The sequence below is a fragment of the Caloenas nicobarica genome, chromosome 1, assembly GCF_036013445.1.
Source record: "Caloenas nicobarica isolate bCalNic1 chromosome 1, bCalNic1.hap1, whole genome shotgun sequence".
In the NCBI taxonomy this organism is placed as follows: Eukaryota; Metazoa; Chordata; class Aves; order Columbiformes; family Columbidae; genus Caloenas; species Caloenas nicobarica.
Genome location: NC_088245.1, coordinates 151,716,671 through 151,740,529, shown reverse-complemented (window position 1 = coordinate 151,740,529; position 23,859 = coordinate 151,716,671). Strand labels below are relative to the sequence as shown.

At 43.3% G+C, this 23,859-nt stretch overlaps 1 protein-coding gene across 1 annotated transcript in view; it reads right to left on the bottom strand.

The window, feature by feature from the left end:
- GAS6 (growth arrest specific 6) overlaps positions 1 to 21,639 on the bottom strand; it is a 42,367-nt gene extending 20,728 nt beyond the window's left edge. The window contains exons 1-5 of the mRNA XM_065658256.1: positions 21,545 to 21,639; positions 20,963 to 21,129; positions 6,876 to 6,900; positions 6,012 to 6,074; positions 730 to 852 (exon numbers count right to left, since the gene is read on the bottom strand). Of these exons, the coding sequence (XP_065514328.1) occupies positions 730 to 852; positions 6,012 to 6,074; positions 6,876 to 6,900; positions 20,963 to 21,129; positions 21,545 to 21,614 (448 nt within the window). The 5' untranslated portion in view covers positions 21,615 to 21,639. The remainder of the gene's footprint in view (positions 1 to 729; positions 853 to 6,011; positions 6,075 to 6,875; positions 6,901 to 20,962; positions 21,130 to 21,544) is intronic.
- Between the last annotated feature and the right edge of the window lie 2,220 nt (positions 21,640 to 23,859).

Here is a 23,859-nt window from a genome sequence, read left to right as displayed (position 1 = left end):
TACTTAATATTGGCAGGCAGAAACACGGTGGCCCTGACAGGAAGCCTTGCAGGCAGAAAAAAAAAAAAAAAAAAAGCCAGAAAACAAGAGGCAGGAAGATAACTTCAGTATTTCATAAAGGAATAGAAAAAGCCCTCCGGGGGCCTGGAACATCTTGCACAAATAGTTTCTGCCTGAATACTCTCTTTGGAGGTGATGGAAATACACAGTGGGATTAAGCAGACATGGAATAGGGTCCTACTAGCGAGGAGACTTTAACAGACTAATTTCATCGGTCTGTGCATCACCAGACTCAGACCACAACTTGCCTGCTGAAAGTCACTGTTCCCATGGCAGAGGTGCTAGCAAGGAGGGTGGTCCAGCTTCTCTGGCTCTGCAGTCTGTGATCTGTTACATCTGGGTTCACAGCAGCAGTTTGAGGCAGGTCTGCTTGAAAAGCCACTACAACTCTATTTCTGCTGCCCCTTTCAGATGAGTGGGACAGAAAGTTGGGGCATAACATCTTAGATTACCTTGCCGAGACCAAGCTGGCTGAGATTAAAAGGTGTATAAAAATATCAACATGACAGTTACCTGATTCACAGAAGGGTAAAAACACAAGCAGTGTGTAATCCAGGTTCAATTTTGTGACTTTTCACTTGTGCAGCACAGTATCAGTGACCATTTGAAAAGACAGCAAAACCAAACACATCTTTGTTACAGGAATGAAAGATGATGAAACCCAGTTACCTTTTTCACATGTTTTTCCCTGCCAGCCACGCTTGCATTCACAATAGAAGTCTCCTTTGAGATCTTCACATTTGACGGTCCCCTCTTTGTGACAAGGATCAGGAGAACACTGGTTTGGCAAATCTGATTTATATTAGGAATAAAAAAAAAAAAAACACACAACCAAAACAGAACAATAAATTGAAGTAACTGACAACCAGGTGTTTCACTCTCATTAGAAGTCAAGAAGCTTAAACAGTAATGGAGAATCACTATCAGAAATACTCGCACCTGGCAAAACTGGCAGCTAACTCTTAGTGCTCACATGCCGAACAAGCTGTGCCAGGAATTTTGCAGAGCATGTGCAGTGGAATTCATTTCATTGCAAAAGGGAGCGAGCTACCACCCCCGTATCTGAAAGGGCATGTCCTGAAAGAAACAACTCAAAGTAGCTCAGTTTTAAGAAAGTTAATGCCACTCTCCCTAGTTTTGCAGAAAATAGAAAGCAGGTATTATAGCAACTAAAGTACTCAAGGAAGAATGGGTAGTCTTTTCAAGTGCTTTTGGTAGTTCAACTGAGGATCTTACTAGGGCTGATAGATTTGTTGCTAGCAAAGGTTTATTTCTGAAATTTTTGTCAGAGCTGTCCAACTTAGGCTTTTCTATTACATAGAATGAGAATAAAAAGAAATATCAATGTGTTAACAGCATAAGAATAGCAAAGCCCTAATCCAGTTTACAGACAGCACAACGTTCCTATGGGGCCACCACAGAGTAAAGTCTGCCACTGATTTTTAAGCCAAGTTCCAATAGTTGGCAACAGACATTCTTCATAGCATCATAGCAGGAGAGTAGTCACCATACTTGGGGGAGGATTAGAGGAATAAATTTCAAACTATCATGTAACTGCTCAATGAATGGAAGTCATATGTCCAAACTCACCTACTCAGCTATCTGCAAAACACCCAGGGACAGTGCTTTGCAGAGATAGCTAAAGGAAGGATGAGAGAATACCTTTGCCCCTACAGAACATGAGTTGGTAGCTATAATGTAGTAGTAAACTGTTGCATCCATGTTCTAGGTCAGTAATCTTCAAAAAACATTAATGTGTTAACTGTTTCCACCACCTTAACCAGAAAGAGCAGTGCAGCAGCTCATTCTGCGGACCACAAAGCTCACCTAGTCAGAAGGCCTTTCTGTTTACATATCCCCTCCCAGCAGTGGGGTTCAGGAGAGACAGGGCACTTCTGCAGACTTTCTACACTTGGATGAACTTTAGTCACAGTCCAGTCTGCCGTGGATGTCACCTTCTCCAGAGGACTTTTGAACCTGACCAGAGCCTTTGCAAACCTGAATGAATATATATTCACAATGGGATTGACCTTCTACACTGGAGCAGTTAAATAGTCAGTCCCACTGTCCTCTGTGCTCACCAGCACATGGAATGCATTGGAAAAGAAAGTCTTATGGCATGAACACATGATATCCAGACTTCTCTTCTGAAGAACGTATTTGGCAGTTTCTTGCGCCTGAGCGGCTACGCAAGAGTGAGGGTGGCAAAGCTACAAAGCAATGACTCTGCCCGATTCTGTCGAAGCAAGGTAGAGGAACTGCTGGCAGCTGACGCAGCTAGCAGTCTCTAAAGGAAGAACTATAATGAACAATGCCTTCTGCAATTGTACAACCTTGGCAACACACCCTTACTACTCAGAAGAAATCCAGTTCAGTCCAGACCAAAGGAAGAATTTACGAAAAGTGGACCAGACAGGTACATTTAGAGCATGTGATTAGCAACAGCCCACTGCAGACCAAGTTTGGTCTGTGATACTAGATTTGCAGTGCAAAAGTGTTCAGTGGGTACACATTAAGCAAGCAGTGGCAGCGAAGACCCCTTTTCATGCACTGGTTCTGTTGAGACCAACATTCAGTAGACCAACATCCAGTTCGGACTCTTCACGATATTCTGAAACATGACTTGTGAATTGATGGAGATAGGTGGTGGCAAGGAGATACATAGCGAGAACTGTTTGTTGATTAGTAGCCCCATCAGACTTCTCAAACTGAGAGAAATTAAGGATTGCATTAACTCCTACTTTTGTCAGGATTATACTGCTTCTACATGTCTCTTCTTGACTTTCTCTATGTGATCCTGAAAGTCACCTTCATGACAAGCTGCTTTGAAAAAAAATTAACATTTCTGTGAGTGCAAGCAGAAGCAACTTCCTTTGATGTCTTATAAAGCACTGAGCAGCATCTTTGTTTGCACTGACTGCCTTAGATTTGAATGTCAGTAATCAGAGTGGTTGAGGCTGCCCGGCACCTCTGGCGGTCACCTGGTCCAACCCCCTAGCTCAAGCGAGGCCACCAAGAGCTGGTTGTCCAGGACCATGTCCACACAGCTACTCAGTACCTCCAAGGATGGAGACTCCACAACCTCCCTGGACAACCTGTGCCAGTACTGAGTCGCCCTCACAGTGAAAAAGTGTGTTATCATGTTCAGGCATAACCTCCTGTGTTTCAGATTGTCTCACTGCCTTTTGGACTTTTGGTTTGCCTTTTGGACAGCCACTAAGATTGGTGCTATGTTAGGCATAAAAATAAGGCAAGACCACACACTCAAATGTTGGATAGCATTTGTGTTATAGTTATCAAGAAAAAATGGCCAGATTCTTGGGCTGCACTGCACACTGAATTATCTGAAGACTGAAGTTAGCTGCACACAACCCATAGTAATGGCATGAACAACCACGAATATTTCTACTGCATCAACACTTGCTGATAGTTTGCTCCTCTTATCATGAGAGTTTGAGAACATCAGACACAGCCTTATACTCTCCTGGTGGCTTCAAAGCTGTGTAATTCTGCCAACATTGTAGAAAGTGCTCCTAATTTAAACCATGGAAAGACAAAATGGACCTTTTGTTTCAATTCATCTACATGACAGACTTTAGTAAAGGTATTAAAAGTAATGAAGAGCATGAACTTTTTGTGTGCTTTGAGCTATGTCTGACAGCGCATGCATGGCTCCTAAGTGCAGACAGAGAATAGAACTACCAGTTCTATTTTGGAAGTCTGTATGGAAACAAGATGTTACCTAAGTACACTGACTGCTCCTTCCAGTTCATTGCTCTGTACTGTTAATTTATTTTTTGATATTCACAAAATGGTACAAATTAAAACTTTACTGGGAAAATGCTAGGTTGCGAAGATTACAACATTCACTATTAAAAAGTAGACACACATGACCTAACAAAAATCCCATTGTGTTTTTTAAGGCCACATGCAGCTTCATTTCCAAAAAATCCTGTAGAGTTTTCCAAACTCTTGCAGAACCAAATCCCTAATTCCTAGCTGACCTACAGGATCTCTTTTACAAAATGATCCAGATCTGCAGGCCAAAGTACAGGTATCGATGTGTAAGGCAAGCATCTATCTGCAAAGTAGTTGTCTTAAATGCTCATTGCAGTCAGTGGAGATCTAGTCAGTACAATAAACAGAGTTCGTAGAGTGATTCAGCTCTCCCTCAGCGGAGAGAGTTTGGTCAGCAGAATCCCTTTAAAACCACTAATTAGGTACCTGTGCTGGAAACACCTGCATCTACCTCTCTGAACCTAGAGCTGAACCCTACCTGTAACCCTGATCTAAAGGTCTTATGAAACTGAGAATCCTCAAATGCCCCCCCAAGATGTCTACTCACTGTCACAGTTAAAATTTGTACCTTATTTCCAGTATAAACTTGTCTAGTTAGTCACCCTCCAGCCCTTGAGTTGTGCAACATCTTTGTGCGCTAGATTAAAAGAGCCTTCCACTACCTCGCTCTGAGAGGACAAAGACTGTTAAGAAACAAAATCTAAATGTGTCTTGCAGGCACAACCCCTCAGAGCCACACAGCCTTTTGGCAGCATCTGTGAAAAATTAAGAGGCACACTGGAATTGGCCAAGCACAAAGCCTGTCATTCTTCCAAGAGCATTTCAGGCTCCTTCTCCATTACTTCTCTTGTGAATCGACAATGGCTAGCCAAAACTCAGCCATTTAAAAACATTTTAATATTTTAATGGGGGAAAATATTATCATTTTATTTCCAAACCACTGCATTTGCAATGGGCAAAAATCCCTAAAAAACAATTATTCAGCTTTCATTTTTTCAGATTTCTTCATTCCTACCCTTCAGCCTCGCATTTCCAAAACATTATTAGCTATCTGGAACAAGTGTTCCTAGTTGATACCACCATTTTCAGCAGGAACTCCCACCTCTTTGCTGTGCCATACATGTGAGCAAGAGGAAGCATTTCAGCCTCACATCCCGCTTTGAACTAGTGGGCACAACGCAGCCCACATGGGTACCACAGGTCCAAGAATTCCCAGTTCAGAGGACTCTAACGTCTGTAAGTGATACTGCAGCATCATATCAGGATAAGTTTTGATACGCCACTTCTTAACCTTGGAATTCACTCTTCGAAAAAGTTGCTGTAACACAGTTTATGAACATGAAAACTCGACTAAATCCTGATCCTGCTTTGGTAGCACTGGTATGAACACATGACTAACCAAACTGGCCACAGTAAGAGATTGAACCACAGGGGTAAAAATGAAAATAAATATACATACATGTGATTTTCTCGTCATTCGAACTGATCTGCTCCCAGAACATATTTAGAATATTTATTCAGCTTTATATCTTTAGCACTGCTAAGCTTCAAAAGGGAACTGGAAAGCTATTAGAAGAGTTAATTAAATTCCAATCTCTAGTGTTAGTGATGAACAAATACCCCTTCTCCTTCTACACAGATATCAGGTTGACTTCCAAATTGATTGGAATTTTCAAAGGTTGCAATATTTAAACCACAGTCATGTGATGCATGAAACTGATCTTAACGTAAAGAAGTCTGACACAAGCCTGGGTTTGACTATTACCCTTCTTTAAGGTTCCTTGAGAGGGACAAGTCAAAGTTACCATTCAAGAAAAAAGAAAATGAAAGGCCAAGCATAGCATATAACCTCCTGGTAAATCTTATTTCATGCCCCTCTTGCTTCTCAGACTATTTAGACCTTGGGAAACTGGTGAGAAAGAACTGTCTTGCATCGTAAAATACCAAAGCACTGAAAGATGGCAATAGGTTATAAAAGGGAAAAGACCTTGTTTTCTTGCTCAGATAGGACAAGCAATGCAGAGTCTCAAGCCTGGAGAATAGGAAGACAAATACTAAAATACTATACAAAATGGAGACGGCTGAGCTGGTTCCACTCCTTCAGGTAACATGAGTGAACATTTAACTACAATGTACAAAACAAAAATGCTTACTATGAACACATGTAAGGAAATCTGGACTTCTTGTATACGGTGACCCATACTTCTGAATGCAAGCTGAAGAACAGAAAATGAAATTGTTGTTATTATAATGATGACATGGCAGCTGTTCAAAGCACATAAAATCATACCTGGCCTGCTTATTCATTAAGCAAAGATTTGGAGGGTGGATGCAAAATCTATGCAATATTATAATCTCCCAGACGCCTTAAAATTCTTAAGTTCATCACAATTTTTTAGCTCTGATGTACCGTAGAGTTATAAGCCATCTGAAGAGGATGATCACTTTACCAGATTCTACTATGATTCTAAAAGCATGTTAGTAGCTACTCAAGTTTTACCTACTAAATCTCTTTTAAAAAATCTAAAAAGCACATGGAGTTTTCTAGAACTGTTGGCACTTGCGATCTTAAGTACTACATATTAAACAGAAATAGAAAATAATACGATGCCATGACTAGGAGAGAGTCAACAGAATAAGCCAGTGGATCAATCAATAAAGGCACTTTGACTTTTTTAATACGGAAATTCGTTAATATAATAGCTAAGTTAATTAAGAAGGGGAAAAGGTAGAAGACTTCAAATTATTTACTAATGCTGCAAGCCACAGATATAAATGCAACACAAACATTTTAACATGCAGAAAACACATACAGGATCTCTGTATGTAGGTCTACACATAAGTAAAAACCAAAATCATGTAAGGAACATACGGTCTATCTCAAAAGTTAGAAATGTATGTTTACTGCAATCAGATTTCCATCACTTTCCTTAGCAGAGACTTCGGTTGTGACAAGCTCCAATGTTAGGCACCACATACCAGCACTGCCACAAAGCAAAGTAGAAGTTGCAACTCACCCAAGTATTTCGGGTAAAAATATTCCTGTAGGAGGAAAAAAGAAAGGCAGAGTTTTATTGAATAATATTTGCTCCTATTGTCATACTGTTTAAGAGCTGCTGTTAGTTTGGTCCATCACATCACAGAGACTGACCACTCCAAGAAGGGAATGCTGAAAGTTTGCAAGTGAGAGGAAAATTGACTTTCATTGATGCAAAAGTGGATTGCAGAATTCCCACTCTTCTCACGGTACACAGCCAGGTATTGCCTACTTTGTGTCAACAAAGTGTACGGTGAGAGCAGCAGTTTGCTGATGTGACGCGGATCTAACCTTGCATGTCAGAAAAATACTCAGCATGGTGAGACCTTGGCAGTCGCGTGATTGCTTGCACTGACACTGAGAAACGGCAGGAAAATGCAGCTGTGCTGCATGGAGGGGCAGGGGATTGGCCTAAGTGGATCATTAAACCACCTTCTTAACAAAATACAAAACTTAATGGGCAGGAAAAAGGATTTCTTTCCAACCGCACTTCATATTGGATTTCATCATGTGTATGTCACTAGTTCAAGTGCTGTTAAAATTGTGATTGGGGTGCACAATGAGGGAAAACTTGTGGATTGTATCAGTGCTTAACATTTTTGTTAAATCATTTTTAAGCTAATTATGAAAGCATATGCATAGTATAATTCTCTTTCACACAACATGAGGAACATTCACATATAATGCTGTACCTGCAGTGAGACAGGGACAGTAAATATCCTGTATTCTACAAAATTAATTTGGCCTATACAATGTACAAGATCAGAAGCTATTTTATTTTCTCCTTTTATTACAGATATTTGGGTAAGCTCATGCATATATTCAGGCATGTACATACAACAGAGGCTGGCACACACCGTGATTCAATTTGACCTGGACTGTCTAATTCAATCAATTGGTTACATAAACTAAAAGATTTGCATTCCTGTCATTTCCCAGGAAAATCAATTGCTTCTGGCAAATGTGCTCCAGTTACTGAAATGCACCATGTAAATATTCAGCATAAATCATGAGAGCATCAATAAAAAAAGTAGAAGAAGGAGCTTACACCTTTTCTAATTTTCAATTCTGACATGAGGGTAATAGGCTTGGCGTCTTTTGGGGTTGAGCTTGTAACATCTCTTCAGGTTAACAAACTGAGTGAGGAGCTCAGAACTCACTATGGTCCCCTCTCCCTTTTTTTTTTTTTTTTTTTTTAAGGTTTAGTTTTGGAAAAGACAAGTAAAAAAAAAAATACAGTCAAAATAAAAGCAAATCCAAACAGTCTAAGTATTCAGATGACTGCCCAGCTGTGCTATAACCACAAACTGAACTTCAGCCAGCACTCGAGGAGAAAAGGATAGTGGCATGTGATGAAATATTCCAAACATTTGTTTTTATTATTTCCCCTTTATTCAATATTCATCACAAGAATGTGCAGATGTGTTTAACCACCAACAGGATAATCCAGACACTGGCAAGAACAATTTTTTCTGCACTCACAGGACAAGAAATAGAAGCTTTTATCCTTGTGGCCACCAGCCTAATTGCTCCAAGTCAGTGATGGCAAAGGCATAAAACTTCATTTTCTCCTTGACCTCTGATTAATGAGTTGAGTGCTAGAAAAGTTTCACAGAGTTTACATTCGAATGAAAGGTTAAGGTAACTAGTTATTTTCATCGCACAAATAACCTTCCAAATGCAAAGTGACTGTATATTGATTCAATGCCAGTTGAGCAGCAAAAGAGTGAAACTCCAAGACACTCTGCCACCACAAGCTTCATTTCACAAGCTAGGTAACAGAGATAAGTGATTTAAAGATGATGCTATTAATAGAAATTTAACCTTTCTTTCCCTGTCTTTCTCATTTGCTTAAGTTACACAAAACTACTTGCTGATCAGTAGAACTTCTCCAGGTACACAGGACCTGCTGATAATAACATTCTAAAATAAATCAACATGATCATAGGTTCTAACATTACTCATTTCTGTATTATTAACTTTTCGTTATTGTCTGTAATCAATTCTCCTATAACAGGCTTCTGGAAATACAATGACAATGTATTTCCATTCACTCAAATGATTAATCAAGAACGAGACAAATGATCTTCCACCTTGAGAAAAGGAACTTGCTTACACTGCAAGTAGAAGTCCCTTTTCCGAAAACACTGAACGAGAAGTCTTCCCAGTTAAAAATTCAAGTTGTGCCTAACCCACACAGAAAGAGAGCCAGATATGCATTATTTCTTGTGCGAGCACTCAGTTCTACAATTCCTTTTCAGTCTTCTGCGCCATACTAAGTCTTAATGACACACTGATGTCAAGGAAGATGAAAGCCTTATACAGGGTCAGGTCCCTGTTAAAAGTCTGAGACTCATCTTCCCTGCATCAGAAGTCTTCAACTCTATTTTCGGGATCTAACAAAAATTACAAGATAAATGCGTTGAGGCTTGCTAACAAAGAGTTAGCAAAGATGCTCTGTTGCTACTTTGCTGATTTCTCAGCTAGTCACCTTCAACTTCAGGCTCACCAAACATCTCACCCTGCAGAAAGCCACTTAGTATTCACAGGATCAAAATGCAAGAGCTTATTTAACTGTGACTAGTGTGGTAGTAAAAGTCATCACAGAATTACAGTGTTAAATTTTCAGCTTGGACTCTAGTAAAAAAAAGAAATCAACATTTGAATGTTGTCATCTCTTCTCCTTTTGATTTGTGTTCCTAATTACTGCTGAAAAGAAAAGCAGGAGCAATGGGCTTCTTTAAATAAGAAGCTGTAAACAAATACATGTTGGACATAAACATCCTCTGGATAGGCTGCTGTACAGACACTGACCTCACCAAGCTTTCTAACCAATCTGCCCAGCAGTAATGTCTCCATGCATGCAAGAAGAAGACAACACCTTGCAGAACCACCAGCCTTTACAAGAGACCAACCTTCACAAATGTAGTTTCAACAATTCCAACCTCTGTGTCTATTCCCACCAAGAAAACCTTATTGATTTCCACCTCTCCTTCTTGTGACCCAACACTTTCTGTCTGTCTGGTTCCCACGTACCAACCAGTACAACTGGGATGCCAGAAGCCTCAATAGTCCGGGGCCTGGCACCAGGACACCTGCAGCCTACAGACCGACATGTAGGATGAGTTACACACCACATGTCCTGTGCCACCAGGAGTACAGCTCAGCAGAGATCTCAGGTAAAGAGGGAGAAATAGGAGAGACTGAGAAGTGCCTCACATCTACAAGTCTCCACCCTTTCAGTGAAGTGGAAACTATGGCATGAGGCCAGTCCCTCCAGGCAGGTCCTGGCTTGCTTACTTCAGCTCAAGTTCAAGATACCTTTTCCTTGCTGTCCAGGACATAGAGCTGTGCATTAGCAAAAAAGATTTAAGCTCTACAGCCCTCACCCCTTTCACATGAACACAAGTACATGTTAGAAGCAAGTCTTTTGATGCATTAAACACAATTCTTGGTTTCCACAACAGTGGTGCAAGACCTAAGAGTGCGTGCTTTTATTTCAGGGTAGAGTGCCACCAAACACTTGTTTCCCACCTACATGCAGAGCTTATTCCTACCCCTATGCCACAGCCACTACAACACTTAGTATGGCTATCTAAAAGGAAAAGAGAGCATGAATTTAAAAGTGTCCTCAAAAAAAGCCAACCCAAACAATGCTCCTCCCACAAATAAACCTGTAGGTTGTTCATTTTTGTATTTGTTTTTTCTTCCAAATGTGAATGGTTGCAGTAAAATAGTTAAGTTTCCGTGGAGCTACCCCCAGAATACCCTGTGTGGAAAAAACAGCAACATGAATGTAAGAATTCATAGCAGGGCTGCGGAGTTGAAGGGGCAGAACTACCTATGTCAGCTTCCCTGCCAAAAGAAACCTACAATGTGACTGGGGTCATCATCTATTTTCAACTCCATGGCCAAACTCTCCCTTAGTGGTAAAATCCAGAAGTTAGTCAAGTTTTACTGGGTATGCATTAGTCCCGCTGCATTTTCAGAGAAGATGGAAGAACACCAAATCAGAACAGGCGTTAACATGAGTCACTGTGTAAAAATAGCCCTACTGAAAACATAACAATGACCCTGTCACCACCAGGAAAATGTTCTCACTGTTGCTTAAAGTAATTGGCAACACCGGAAACCTCAGCCAAAAGGGCCTGCCAACTGCTTCTGTTTGTTTTACTTGAGTACTAGGTCAGGTAAGCCAAATCGGCACTGAATCTAATCAAAATCGTGTTTGAGCCACAGTGGCAGCAGATAAAAGATGCAGTCTACAGAAGGACTGCTCATGTTCCTGCGCAACTGGCTCTTGGTGGCCCTGCCTGAGCAGGGGTTGGACCAGATGATCTCCAGAGATGCCCTCCAACCTCAGCCACCCTCTGATTCTGCGATTCTGTGACTGCAGCACTGCTAACACTGGAGGATCTCACAGACTTGTATTAGCAATGGTAATTTCTAAAAAGCACTTCTTAGTCACCTAGGTACCTCTTAGCCAGCAGTGACGACTCCCACATTATGCCCCTTTTTTATTTCCATATAATAGCTCTCCCTTTTCCTCTTTCCTTCAGGACTGAATGTTTGTCTTGGGCATGGCCTGACCTCCTTGTTTATAAATGCACTTCATGTTTCCACACTGCAGACATGCACTGTCCTTGCAAAGAAATGGCCGCCACCAACCACGATTTAACTTACTTGGGTTTCCTTTTAAACCAACAATTGTTTCACTGTTATAACCTCAGAATGCAAATCTCATTAGTGCTCAGGAGCTCTCTGCATTTTTTTTAACTCAGCCCGAGGCTTTTGATGCATAGCAAATGCCATGCTGAATGATTAAGCCTTCCTCTCATACGAGGTAATTAAACAGTCCTACAATTTATAATTTTAAACATATAGAACTTATACTTGTAGATTGACACTCAAATCAGTGCTATGTTGCTTGAACAAGCTTTCCTTCTCTTCGTGAGGAAGACTACACTCAGCCAGGTTCGGTTGCTATTTTGCTTTGGGGCAATGTGCATTCTACATGCAAGGGGCAAAGGGAACTTCCGTCCACAATTTGGCAAGCGAGGCTTTAGAGAAGCAAGCAGGTCATGTTACAATCCAAAAGCAGCCTTGAAGCCTCATCTCCTACCACCAGAGCTACTGTTGCTTAGGGTAGCTTTTAGATTTTGCCTCCATTTGCAGACTGTCCATTTCACCGTCCAGCTACTCTGCTGCACAAAGACTATGACTGCCCCTTCCACTGAGTTGTTCATCTTTCCAAACAAGAAGCATTCAAGACCACCCTCCCTAGCATCAGCTGTTTCACAGAGACTAGGCATCTCGGCAGAATCCTGAAAACTGGAAATAAAAACCATCTATTGTTGTAGCTTCCCTCAGCCTCTTCTGAGAGGCAGGACTATTTCCCAACAGTATACTGAGCTGCCACTTCAGCAAAAGACGTTGCTCTGCAACGAGATAAAAACTGCCAATGATTAGAATGCACAATTACAGGAGGAAAAAAAAAAAGTAATGAAAGAAGAAAAAAAAGTTCCTGTATGTCACAATCAAGCAAAATAGATACTGTACATTTGTGAAGATGTAGGGGGCACAGAGACATGATTTCTATACGTGGCCTGAGGCAGGGTTAGATTGGTCAGTAGTGGTGTGAAATGGATGTAACTGGTGCCAAGGGTCAAATGTTCCAACAGAAATAATTTGTAGAGTGATTCCAGTGAGCTGGTTGCATGTGCTAGAGGCTAGAAGTTATTCTTAATGCAATCCAGTCACAAATGGCTTCAGGGGTCTTCCACTGCTTCAGGACTGAAAGGCTACTTTCCCTCCAGCTGTGTTAATGTGCAATTTGAAAAGAGGATCCCAGTTCTATAACAGATCTGCAGTCTGTGCTGCTTGTTTGAACCCCTGCTTGTTGCAGCAGTTACAATATTTGTACAAGTGCTTAAACTAGCACTCACTTAGAAACTCCAGTCAAATTAAACAAATGAGGATCTGACAAACACCTAGCATAAGTAAAAAGTATCTCCCTTCAATATCCTATTGCATCATTACTTTGCAATTATTTAAGATGTATTTAAAATAGAAGAGATTATATATCCCATCCAACATGATTTAAATGTCTGTGATATCTCTTATAAGCTCTAACATTTTATCCATTGAAATGAAGAAATACTGTATTATTCCCCTTTCTGTAATCTAATGATATTGTTTCTTAGGATTTTGCTTACCCGCAGAGGTTGCAACTCACAGTAAAAGCCACTTTAATGCATTGCTGGATTTGGCCCCAGAGGGGACAGCGAGGAACAGGGAAGTGACAGGGAAGTGACATCTGAGAAAACACCAGGCCCTTGTGACAGAATCTCATCTCATACTTCCCTGTTCATTATTTTAATAACTAAGTAACTTTTGCTTTTTTGTTCCTGTCCTAAATGTTTTCTGGAATTGAACTAGGACTCCCTGTTCTGTGAGTCGGCCAAATGTGGTAGCTCTCCAGATGCACGTGATTTTGCACAGTGCAAGCATGACCCATTCTCCTTTTACCTCTTCATTGAAGCACATTTCTGTCCTGGCAGGTGTGGCAGAGTGAATACAACACCAGCACTTTCCCCCCTTCCAGGATATCCTACTTACTTTCCACCTTTGTTCTTCCTCTGGGTACCACTGCTGATGCTCAAAGCAACAGGAAGAAAACCCAAAATAATAAATCAAGAAACTTCCCCACAGACATGTGCACATGTGGAGAGCCCCTAGAACAGCAGGTCATAACAAAACAGTGATGAAGGAACAGATACAGAAGGGAGACCTGCTGAAAAACTTTAATCAGATTCTCCAAGGCTTGGTTATTCATCCCCTTCTTTGACAGCATGAGCTGTGATGACCCTTTCTGCTTCTCTCCTTGCACCTGGCCTTCCCATCCTAAACCTATGCTATCATTTGCAATGTGTTGGTGCAACCCTTGGTGAAGCTGCGTGGAGAACAGGACCAGGGAACTAACTGATCCAGCTGCAAAATGATCATTTTTTTCTCCGGACTACTTTTCTTTAGATCAGTTCCTTAAATCAGTCCATGCCATTGCACAAATTGCCATGCAGGCACAGCATGAACAGAATAGGCAAAGGGATTGCTTATTCCAACTAGATCAGCTGAGCCCTCAAACACAAAACCAAAGCCTGAAAAGACTATAATGTGAGAGGAGAAATAAATGGGAAGAATCCTTTCCTCGCCTTTCCACTGGTTCTGTTTCCAAATTGCCACGATTTTAGTCATTTAGCACTTGCTGAATTACTTCACTGGGGACTGAAGTATGAGATAATGAACATTTTCGCTGCTTCTTTAGTAACTGTCCTGCCCCAAAGTTTTCCGCTCTTCATATCCCAGCTCTGTGTCCCACAGTCTCCAGAGCAGTCATGCTGTCTGCAGCTCCCGTGCCATGTCCATTCTTGGTTTCTTCTAAATCACTGATGCTGATTCCATTATTCTTCTTCATGCTTACTGGAAAGTAATTGCTTGTAATTCATTAAGTTCACTTAGAGTTTGGAGCACACATGAACCACAACTGCCAATTAATACAGATTCAATGTTTCTCTTACCTGATTCTCCTGCAGCTGTACTAACAAACTCTGTATTAATTCCCAGTAGGCCGCTCCTCTTTTTCTCTAATTTAAAAAGAAAATTCAACGACCCCTTAGCCACAGAACAGTTTTCTTCATATTCAACTGGCTTTTTTCTCCCTCTCACACATTTATTAAAACCTACTGTATTCCTCTAAAAAACTGACTTAATAACTTTACCTGCTTTTTTCCATTATCTTCCTTCCTGACCCAAACCTGTATAATCCCCCTGCTTCAGTTTACCATTCCTTTTCCATCCTATCTTCAAACAGCCCCTCACTGTAATATTTGCCACTTTCATTTTCTCACGTTCCTTCCCTCCTGCTGCACAGGAGGTTTAACATGTAGAACTTTCACAATGTGCTGTTTCATTATTTCCAGGTCTGTTCTGAATTTCTGAACTGAACTCACATAAGTGGAAACAGATCAAGATCAGGTAGGCATGAGTCCAGCAGAGTTGATGGAGCTGTGTCTGCTTCCACCAACAGCAAACTTTGCTCACCCTTCTCAATAACTTTTTATAAAGCAGCATTTAACTAATAAATGCATGACCTGCCTTCTAAGGCAGGCAAGAGTATTTTTGTCACCCTCCTGCTACTGAACTCCACCACCACACATGCTGTGTCTGTACCACCAAGTAGACAGATGCATCCTGCTCCACAGTCCCAATCTGCTTGCCTTCCAGATCAGTTAGACCCACTGGAGTTTGGTACGACTCTCTCCCATCCTGGGTTTACTTTATAAAGAAAGTACAGGGAGAAGAAAGAGAGGGAAGGGAGAACACCTGGTGGACACCCAGATCTCATCCCAGGAGAGAGCTGGGATGCCATTGTGGCATGTATCTGGGCACTCAAACTTTTCTACTTCCTTCTTCTCTCCCTTCAAGCCATTCCTGGGCAAAAGTCTAAATCTCCCTGTATCTCCTTTCTCAAAATCTATTAAGCAGGTACCACTGTACCTGGGAATCCATTCTTTGATATACTGAGTCCAAGGTTGAATCATCAGCACAGTGTTCTCCAGTAACTCTTTCCCTCTCTTGGATGAATTCCGCACCAACAAGAAGAGATACAGAAATCTACACCAGCTATAAATCTCACCCTTCCTCCACACTGCCAAAATGCCACAACAAATTGGTATATTCAGAAGAATTTTCAGAGCAAATAAAAACAGAGTTGTGTCTGGATCTAGAAAGGAATATTCTATACCAGGATGATGACATCTGTATTTAAAGATGATATCAGTATTTTTCATGTCTAGACTATGCAACATTCATTAAATTACTCAAAGAAATTTTACACTGCTTAACTCTCCCAGTAACTCTTCTCCTCTCCCCCCCTCACATGCCTTCATACTTTTCTGATTAGTATTTACAAATGTGTATCTACCTTGCTATTCTTAGAAGACCTAAATATTGTCTGCCAAGCACTCCTCCTAAAAGATCAGAATAAAATTTGGATGAGTCTAGTCCCTGCACGCAGTTCATCTCTTATCGTGACCATGTCAGGTAATGGAAGAAATAAACGAAACCAACGAGCCAGCAACACTATAAAACACAACCAAACTGACCATAATCACACCCTATATATCGCTTCACTTGCATTTCAGCTTCTTGATAAACCCAGATTAGCAGAAAGGATGCTGACATTGCTTGATGTTTTGCTAGGATCGGTAATTTTCAAGACATGACTGCAAAAAGCCACGATAAGCCTGTTCTGGTCTCACTGCTGCCATTACCATGAGTGGGAGACTGGACTAGATGAGTGGACTAGAGACCTCTCCAGACCCCTTCAGCCTCAGTTCCCCTGTGATTCTCTGCCAGTGTTTTGTGTAGCTGACCAGCCACAGACTTTAATAGCAGTTTGGCTGCAGGTCCCTCAAAAAGCAGAACTTTTCATGTGCCTGCCTGTGAATCTGATGTTCGTTCCGCACGCATATGAAAACCAGCTGGCTTTCCAAGGTACTCTATTGAGGGACAAATCCATAAAAAGTAAACACCGATGGCCAAGCTGGCCTGTGTCGGTGTTTCTGGTGGGCCTAACTCCTTTCAAAGTATTCAGCATGACAGTTTCAATGGTAACCTGCAAGAAGACCAGTAATTCTTCAATAGCAAAAACAGCAAGTAAGAGGTGTCGTGACAGATGCTGTACTGATATACTATGGTACCAAGTTATAAGAGGCTGCATTCAAACACCGTCCCTCTGCCAAGCCTTTCAAAACAAAGAAACTCCATGCACAGGGACACTTTTTTTTTTTTCTGTATTTATTCTTTAGTGAAATCTAACGTCTCCAAGAACACCAGCAGCTACACTCCCTTCTGCCCTTTGTTTTACATTCTTGGATGACCACATTTTTAGAACAGGTCAACCGAATTCCAGAGCAGTTTATCAGTTGGTTAACAAGCTCTAATACCTTGACTGCATACCGAGGTCAAATATTTCTGCAGTACTGCTTTTCATAAGGCCTCATCAACATTTGAAATAAGATAACATTCTTATCTCTATATCCAAGATATTTTGCAACTTCATCTCATCTATCACATCTAGCATATCTTTTTAATAGATCACATTTAGAAACAGTCCTCATACCTCCCATGAACGTGGCTTCCATCCTTATTTTTTCCCACCATATTATCTTTCCATTTTTCTGTTTGGTACCTCTAGCATAAATGAAATTATAAAACAGAAACCATCCCAGAATTCTGCAGTAATATCTAAGGATGTTATAATCAGCTTAATGAAAAAGAGAGCCTGCAGGGCTCATTAACCTAGGCTCACACTTGTTTTTACCATGTATAGTCATGCAAATGGCACAGACTGAGTTTCGTTCTTCCTCCTAAAAAAAACCCAAAACAATCTAAAAATGTTTCAATTGATCTTCCTTCCTCCAGTCTGTGCGATCTGATATTTATATTTTCCGTAACATAAAAGACAAAAGCTGCACTGGGCTGCAAATGAATGGCTATTTAGCCCCACCTAATCCACTATTCTTAGCAGTTGATATAAGTAATCACACATGTGGCAACACCCACATTCAGGTTTCAGAAAGCGTGTATCTTCTGCTGACGGCTTCCAGATGTTGCTTTAGAAAGCTGATCACTGAAGCAATGGAAAGCACAGAAAAAAGGGTGCTCTGGTATAGGTAAATGACATTTCACTCCTATTTACTGACCTGTCCAGTAAACAGGAACAAAATGTCATTAACCTATACTAGACCACCCTTTTTTCTGTGCTTTCCATTGCTTCAGTAGGTATCTTTCTGTAAAATGCTATTCTTGGCTAGATGTTATAACTGGCTGGATCAAGCTATGTTTCTACCTGGGAAGTACCACATAAGCTACACTACAGCCTTGCTTCATCTTACCTGAACTTCTGGAGCTGTCTGATTGAATGAATCAGTTAACACAATTTCGTATCACATCTTTAAGTCACAGGTCTGGAAACTAGGCCTTGAAATTCTATTCACACAACCACAGGAGAGTTAGGAATGGCAAGATTTGTAAGGAAGACTCATACATTTCATTAAACCATCTGATGGAGACGAAAGGGAAGAGAGACAACGCATTTGCGCTCACATCGCAAGCTTTTCTTGAGATTGGAGAGAAGCAGCAAGCTATTAACTAATCTTGAACTAACCTTCAGTTTTCAAGCCTGCAAGACCATTGCTCCCATGGGACTGTAAACAGCCAAATGCCTACATTTGTGCTCATCTGGTGCTTTAAAGCATAAGACCTGGGAGACGCAACAGCACAGATCAGCAGCGCACTGGTGTGTTCCCCACGGCTTGCCTACTACGAGGTTAGCCATAGGACTCAGCACAGGGCAAAAAGTGCTGCAGCTTCTTCTTTCTGCTATGACCTAATTAGTTGATCTCTGTGACCAGATTAAGCAGACAGGCAAAAATTTCAGCCTTCCTAAACTGCAAGGAATCATGAGCTGTCAACAGCAACCCGTACGTTTCCCCGGTCAATAAAAAGTCCTCACTTTACCAGCACGGATCAGCTGCAGCCTGACAATATGCTGACGCGTAACTGGAGTTACTGGATTTCCTCAAACTGCCAGGCTGTTGTTTATCAACAGTTTTCGTCTTTCCTGAGTCCAGTCTGTCTCAGCTAGCTTCCTTCTTCTGTCAGTCACCAGGACAGGACGTACAAGGCAGCACGAGTGAAATGACAGCATGAAACGCTTCCATTACCTCAGGTGTGTATTAAGGAGATGTGAAAAGATCAAGCCAAATAAAAATGCAGATGAGGAAAATACTCTGCCCATCAAATTCACAGATACTGCCAGAAGAGTAGTCACCTATGCCTTACAAAGCACTGAAGGCTTCTAATGTATAGAGTGATAACAGCCTATATACATGACCTCTGCCACCATGCATTAGAATACTGTTACTGAACAGAAGCTGCTGCCTCCATGTCACATATTGATTGCAAAATGGGTAGGAAGGGCCACAGATCACCCTGATAGGGGGTGGCACACTTGCTTCCCAGTCATACTGGAGCAAAGTAACAGCAAGGAGCAGGACATACTGCACGTAACAAGCAAGTTCACAGCTCTTGGGAGGTCTGTGTCTCAGAAAAGGTAGGATCTTATGTCACTGCAGACCTAAAAGTATTATAAATTACAGTACTTCAGTGTAGAAATGCATGTAAAATAAGCGCATGTAGCCTTAGTGATATTTCTTTAGAGGTTTTCAGAACTAGAGACCTAGCAGAAGTAATGAAGGAAATGCACCAAAAAAGTCAAAATCCTTTTCAATGACAGAAAGTTCGTGTTGTCCCGCAAAACACACTCAAATTGAATGACTGGATCTTATAGAATTCATATTACACATGAAAAGATCTTAAACCAAAATGATTTCACTTTTTTCATTATGGTAGAACTGTATATTTTTTTCAATATACAAAATAAGTGCCAAATATCGTAAAAACTCCTGGCACATTTACACAGTCTACCACACTCTAAACTGATCTATCAATGCATCACCTTTGGGTACTTTCTTGGACAGAAACCTGTTAGCCAAACTGGTGACCTTAGATCACCTTTTTTCCAGAATGCTACGAAATCCCATTTGGGATATTTTTCCTGCATTCGCTGCTATATAGGGAATATTTATACAGCACTTACAGTATTGTAACTCAATGTGAAGAGGGAAATAATTGTGCCAGCCACTTTCAGCACTTTACAATTATCCATATTCTGTATTAGCTCAGTTTTACAGAAGAGAAGCAAACACTGCTGCAAGCAGATGGGATTACAGGTACACATAAGAGGTGTACCGTTAAACACTGCCTGGGCAAGCACTCGATCTTAAGCTCTAAATTAAAGATTGTCAGAAAGAAAAGCCAGTATTACAATGTTTTTGCCATACTTACTACTGCCTTGTGACAACAAGCTACCGCACTGTACATCAAGTGCTGAGCCTGCTAATGAAGCACACATGTCAAGACTTGTCTGACTGAAACATACAACATCTTGTCAGATGGGAGTCCCTCCCTTGCCTGTGGTGTGTGTGGCTCTGTGTACACACATACACACACACACACATATATACTCTCTGTCCTATCTTCTGCCTAGAGCACCACATGATTAACAGGAACACGCTGTGTAATATTATGCTTCAGTTTGAACACTGAGAAAATCCACTAAATGAATGCCAGATATGGCATTCTCATCTCTGCAATGAGAACGGCCTATCCAAAACAACACAGAGAGGAGGTGCAAAGTAATTGGAAGGGTAAGCCAAGCTTAGTAAAGCAACACAACTGCATTCACGTGCTGTCCAAAGTGAGAAGACTGAAGTGACAGTCAGCCTTGAGAAGACTGGAAAAGCCTCCTCTGCACACAGCGCGCAGGCTCTGGCGGTGTGAATCCACACTTGGTGTTAGAAGTGCAGTGGTACCACCTTCCCATACGTGTGCTCTCCTGCTGCCGTAGTGACAGGTCCTGAAGCTACCAATCCCAAAATGCTAACCAAGCTGAATATGGCCCAAAAGGATTAAAGTGTGTTTTTGTGACACACTTCTTCCGAGAAACCCCTATTTGAGATGTGCCACAACATTATGGGGATTTTAAATACAGCTGGGATGGGAGGGTGAAGGGAAGAGGGATGGTAAAGTGTCCAGACAGAGAAGGCACAGCATTATGCCACACCGGTGTTGCTACATGGATTCACACCACGGGTGAACGGGGCCCTTCCACTCTGCAGGGACAGCAGCCACCCAGACCATCCTCCCCGAGGCCTTTCTGACTGCTCAGCACCGACACAGCCCCCTGTGCAGGCTGAGTTCTACCTGCGCCGTGCGGCTTCAAGTCATTCACCTCATGGTTCTGGTTCCTCCTCCTCCTCCTCCCAACGGCTTCCCCAGCGGTGTGGGCGGCTGGTGCCGAGCCCCAGATGGATGGAGAGAGGGCCGGAGAGCCAAGCCAGACAACCCACCCGGATCTGTGTGGCAGCTCTGTGCCCTTACCGTCTCGGGGTCGTTCTCGAACACCTCCCGGGCCTCCTCCTTGCTGCAGTGCTCCTCCACACACTCCCTCTCCAGGTGCCCTTGCTTGGTCTCCTCGAAAATCTGGTATGCTCGCCGCTGCCTCTGCCGAAGGAACTGGGCAGCCTGCGGGGCGGGCAGCAGCACGGCTGAGCCGCCGATCGCCGCGGGTGGCGGGGAGGAGGAGGAGGAAGAGGAGGCAGTGGTGAACAGCTGAGCCCTCCTGGCCGCCCCGCACACCAAGCCGCCCCGCCGGGGGACACCGACCGCCCCGCCGGGGGTGCCCAGGCGCCCTCCCTGCCCGGGTCGCGGCGGCCTCGGCGCGGCCCCTCGCAGCGGTGACCCCGCCGCCGCCGCCGCCGCACCGGCATCCCCCGCTGCAACCGCCGCCGCCCTCCCCACCGCAGCCGTGAAGCTGCGCATCCCCGCTGCCCACCCCAGCTCACGCAGCTCCGCACCCCGCACTCACACGCACGCAGACGCGGGGCGGTGGGGGATGCTCGGCGGCGTGTGCGGGAGGGACGGACCCCCCCCCCCCCCCACTCCCCACCCCGCAGTACTCACTCTGCCAGGAGTCCGCCGCTAGCAGGACGAGCAGCAGGGCGGCCCCGAGGGGCGCCGCGGGATGCGGCATGATGCGGCGGCGGCGGCTGCGGCCGGGCCGGGCGCTGGCGGAGCGGGGCGGGCGGCGGCGCGGGCGGGGAGCGCGCTGCTACTGCGGGAGCGCGGCGGCGGGGAGCCCAGCGGGGGAGCCGGGGAGCCGCTCGCCCGTCCTACCCAATCGCTCGCCAAGTCACGGCCGAGCCGCCGCAGAGGGACACACCTCGGCGGCGGGGCAGCGGCCCGGCCCCGCGTACCTGCCCGCTTCGCTTGGGAAAGGCCGCGCCGAGCCGCGGGGGAGGGTTTACGGGGAGTCGGGCTGATGATGGGCGGACAGCAGGGCCCGGGGAGCTGATGGGAAGGCAGTTCCCTCACCTCCGGCTGGGCTGGGCTGGCGGGCACATCGCCTTAAGAGCTGTGGGGCTCGGCGATAGAGAGGGAGAAGCTGGCACCAAAGGCAGCCCAGTCTTGCCTTAAATTAGAAACTTGTCTTCTCCCATCCCCGATATATATAAGGAAGAGATTTTTTACACTGAGGGTGGTGAAACACTGGCCCAGGTTCCCCAGAGAGGTGGTGGATGCCCCATCCCTGGAGACATTCCAGGCCAGGCTGGACGGGGCTCTGAGCAACCTGATCTAGTTGCAGATGTCCCTGCTCATTGCAGGGGGGTGGACTAGATGACCTTTGAAGGTGCCTTCCAACCCCAACTATCCTATGATTCTATATTTTCTTCACAACTAAATTTTCAGCTTATACCGGTGTTTTAGGATAAACTCCTCAGCAAAGAGATGGATGTGGTTTATACTAATACGTTGCAAGCCATCCTTTACTGTCCCTTGTCCATCTGTAGTTACACAGGACATGCCCAATGTCAGAAACCCTGTTAACTGTAACCCAGAGCTGTAGGGTGGGAGCTCTGAGCTGCACGTAGACTGCCCATTGCCACCACTTTGATGCTACCCCTCTTATCTGCCCTACAGACATGCAAATGCAGCAGATAACTCGTGTAACACCGAATCTATACATTCTTCAACGTACCGCTAATGGCATAGCTTGTGTGAAAAAAGAACTTGTCCAATGTAATTTTAGTATTTAGGTATATCTAAAAAAAACTCTGTGTCTCCCCAATAAATTCCCGCAAATATGATGTAACTAATGTAAACAATGTATTTATGTTACGTATAGCTGAAGTAAAATGCATGGAAATAAAAAAGCCAGCCTACTGGTTCAAAGCAACCATCCCTAAGTTGGTGTCTTCTGCGTGACTATGGCCAATAGAAGACATATAGGTAAGAGATACAAAAACATGTAAACCACCATAGAGTGGTCTTTTCTTTTTGTTTTTAGCTTCTGAAGTGCAGAGGGAGAGAGCTTAAGGTAAAAACCCGTGTGTCTACCATCATGCTAACAGCCACAAATGTACCTCTTCTCCATTAATTTGTCAAATACCTTTTTTATCTGTTTGTACTCCTGACTTCCAGGAGTGGCAGCAAGGTCCTAAATGTGTACAAAGGCTAGACAGGAGCTTTTTCCCACCAGTTTTAAATCCTGTACTTAATAATTTTATAGAGTACCTTGAATTTCTGTCTTCTAAGAAACAGTGAATTATCATGCTCTATTTGTTTTCCCCGTGTCATTTTATAGACCTCTCTCATATCCTTTCAGAACCATCCCTTTTCCTAAACTATGGAGCTTTGCTCTATTATTTGTTTCAAATGCCTTGGCATTGCTCAAAGAAGCCGTCCCACCAGTTCCCATCGCTTTTTCCTGTCCTTTGGTCACGTCCACCTCATGTGCTGGCATGCAACGAACCTCATCAGAGTAACCCAACAAAAAATATTAATTTTAATTCAGGTCAATTCCCCCACCGAATTGTCGTACAGCTGCAGAAACACCAAAAGGTTGAAACTAGGATGTCCTAAAAAGAGTAAATAGGCCTCGCAACTTTGAAGTCGAAGATACTGAGTTATGGAGAAGAGGAAGGGATTCCCAGGTGTGCTCTTCCTTCCATCCATGATCCCATCAGACAAGGCACTATGGGGAGGGTTCACTATGGGCTTTCAAGGGTAGCAGCAAGTAGCTGCAAGTGAAGGGAGCGCAGGCCTGCTAATGGCAGCAGCAGGGTTGGCCAAAATGGCTCGTGAAGCTCTAGCTGCAGGCAGAGGTTTCCTAGGACTGGCTACCACATTCCTCCTTCCATCATGTGTCCCTCTGTGTGTGTCTGCCATTTCAGCTCACTCACCCAGCAGGAAACTCTTTGCTTCTTTTATTGTGTGTG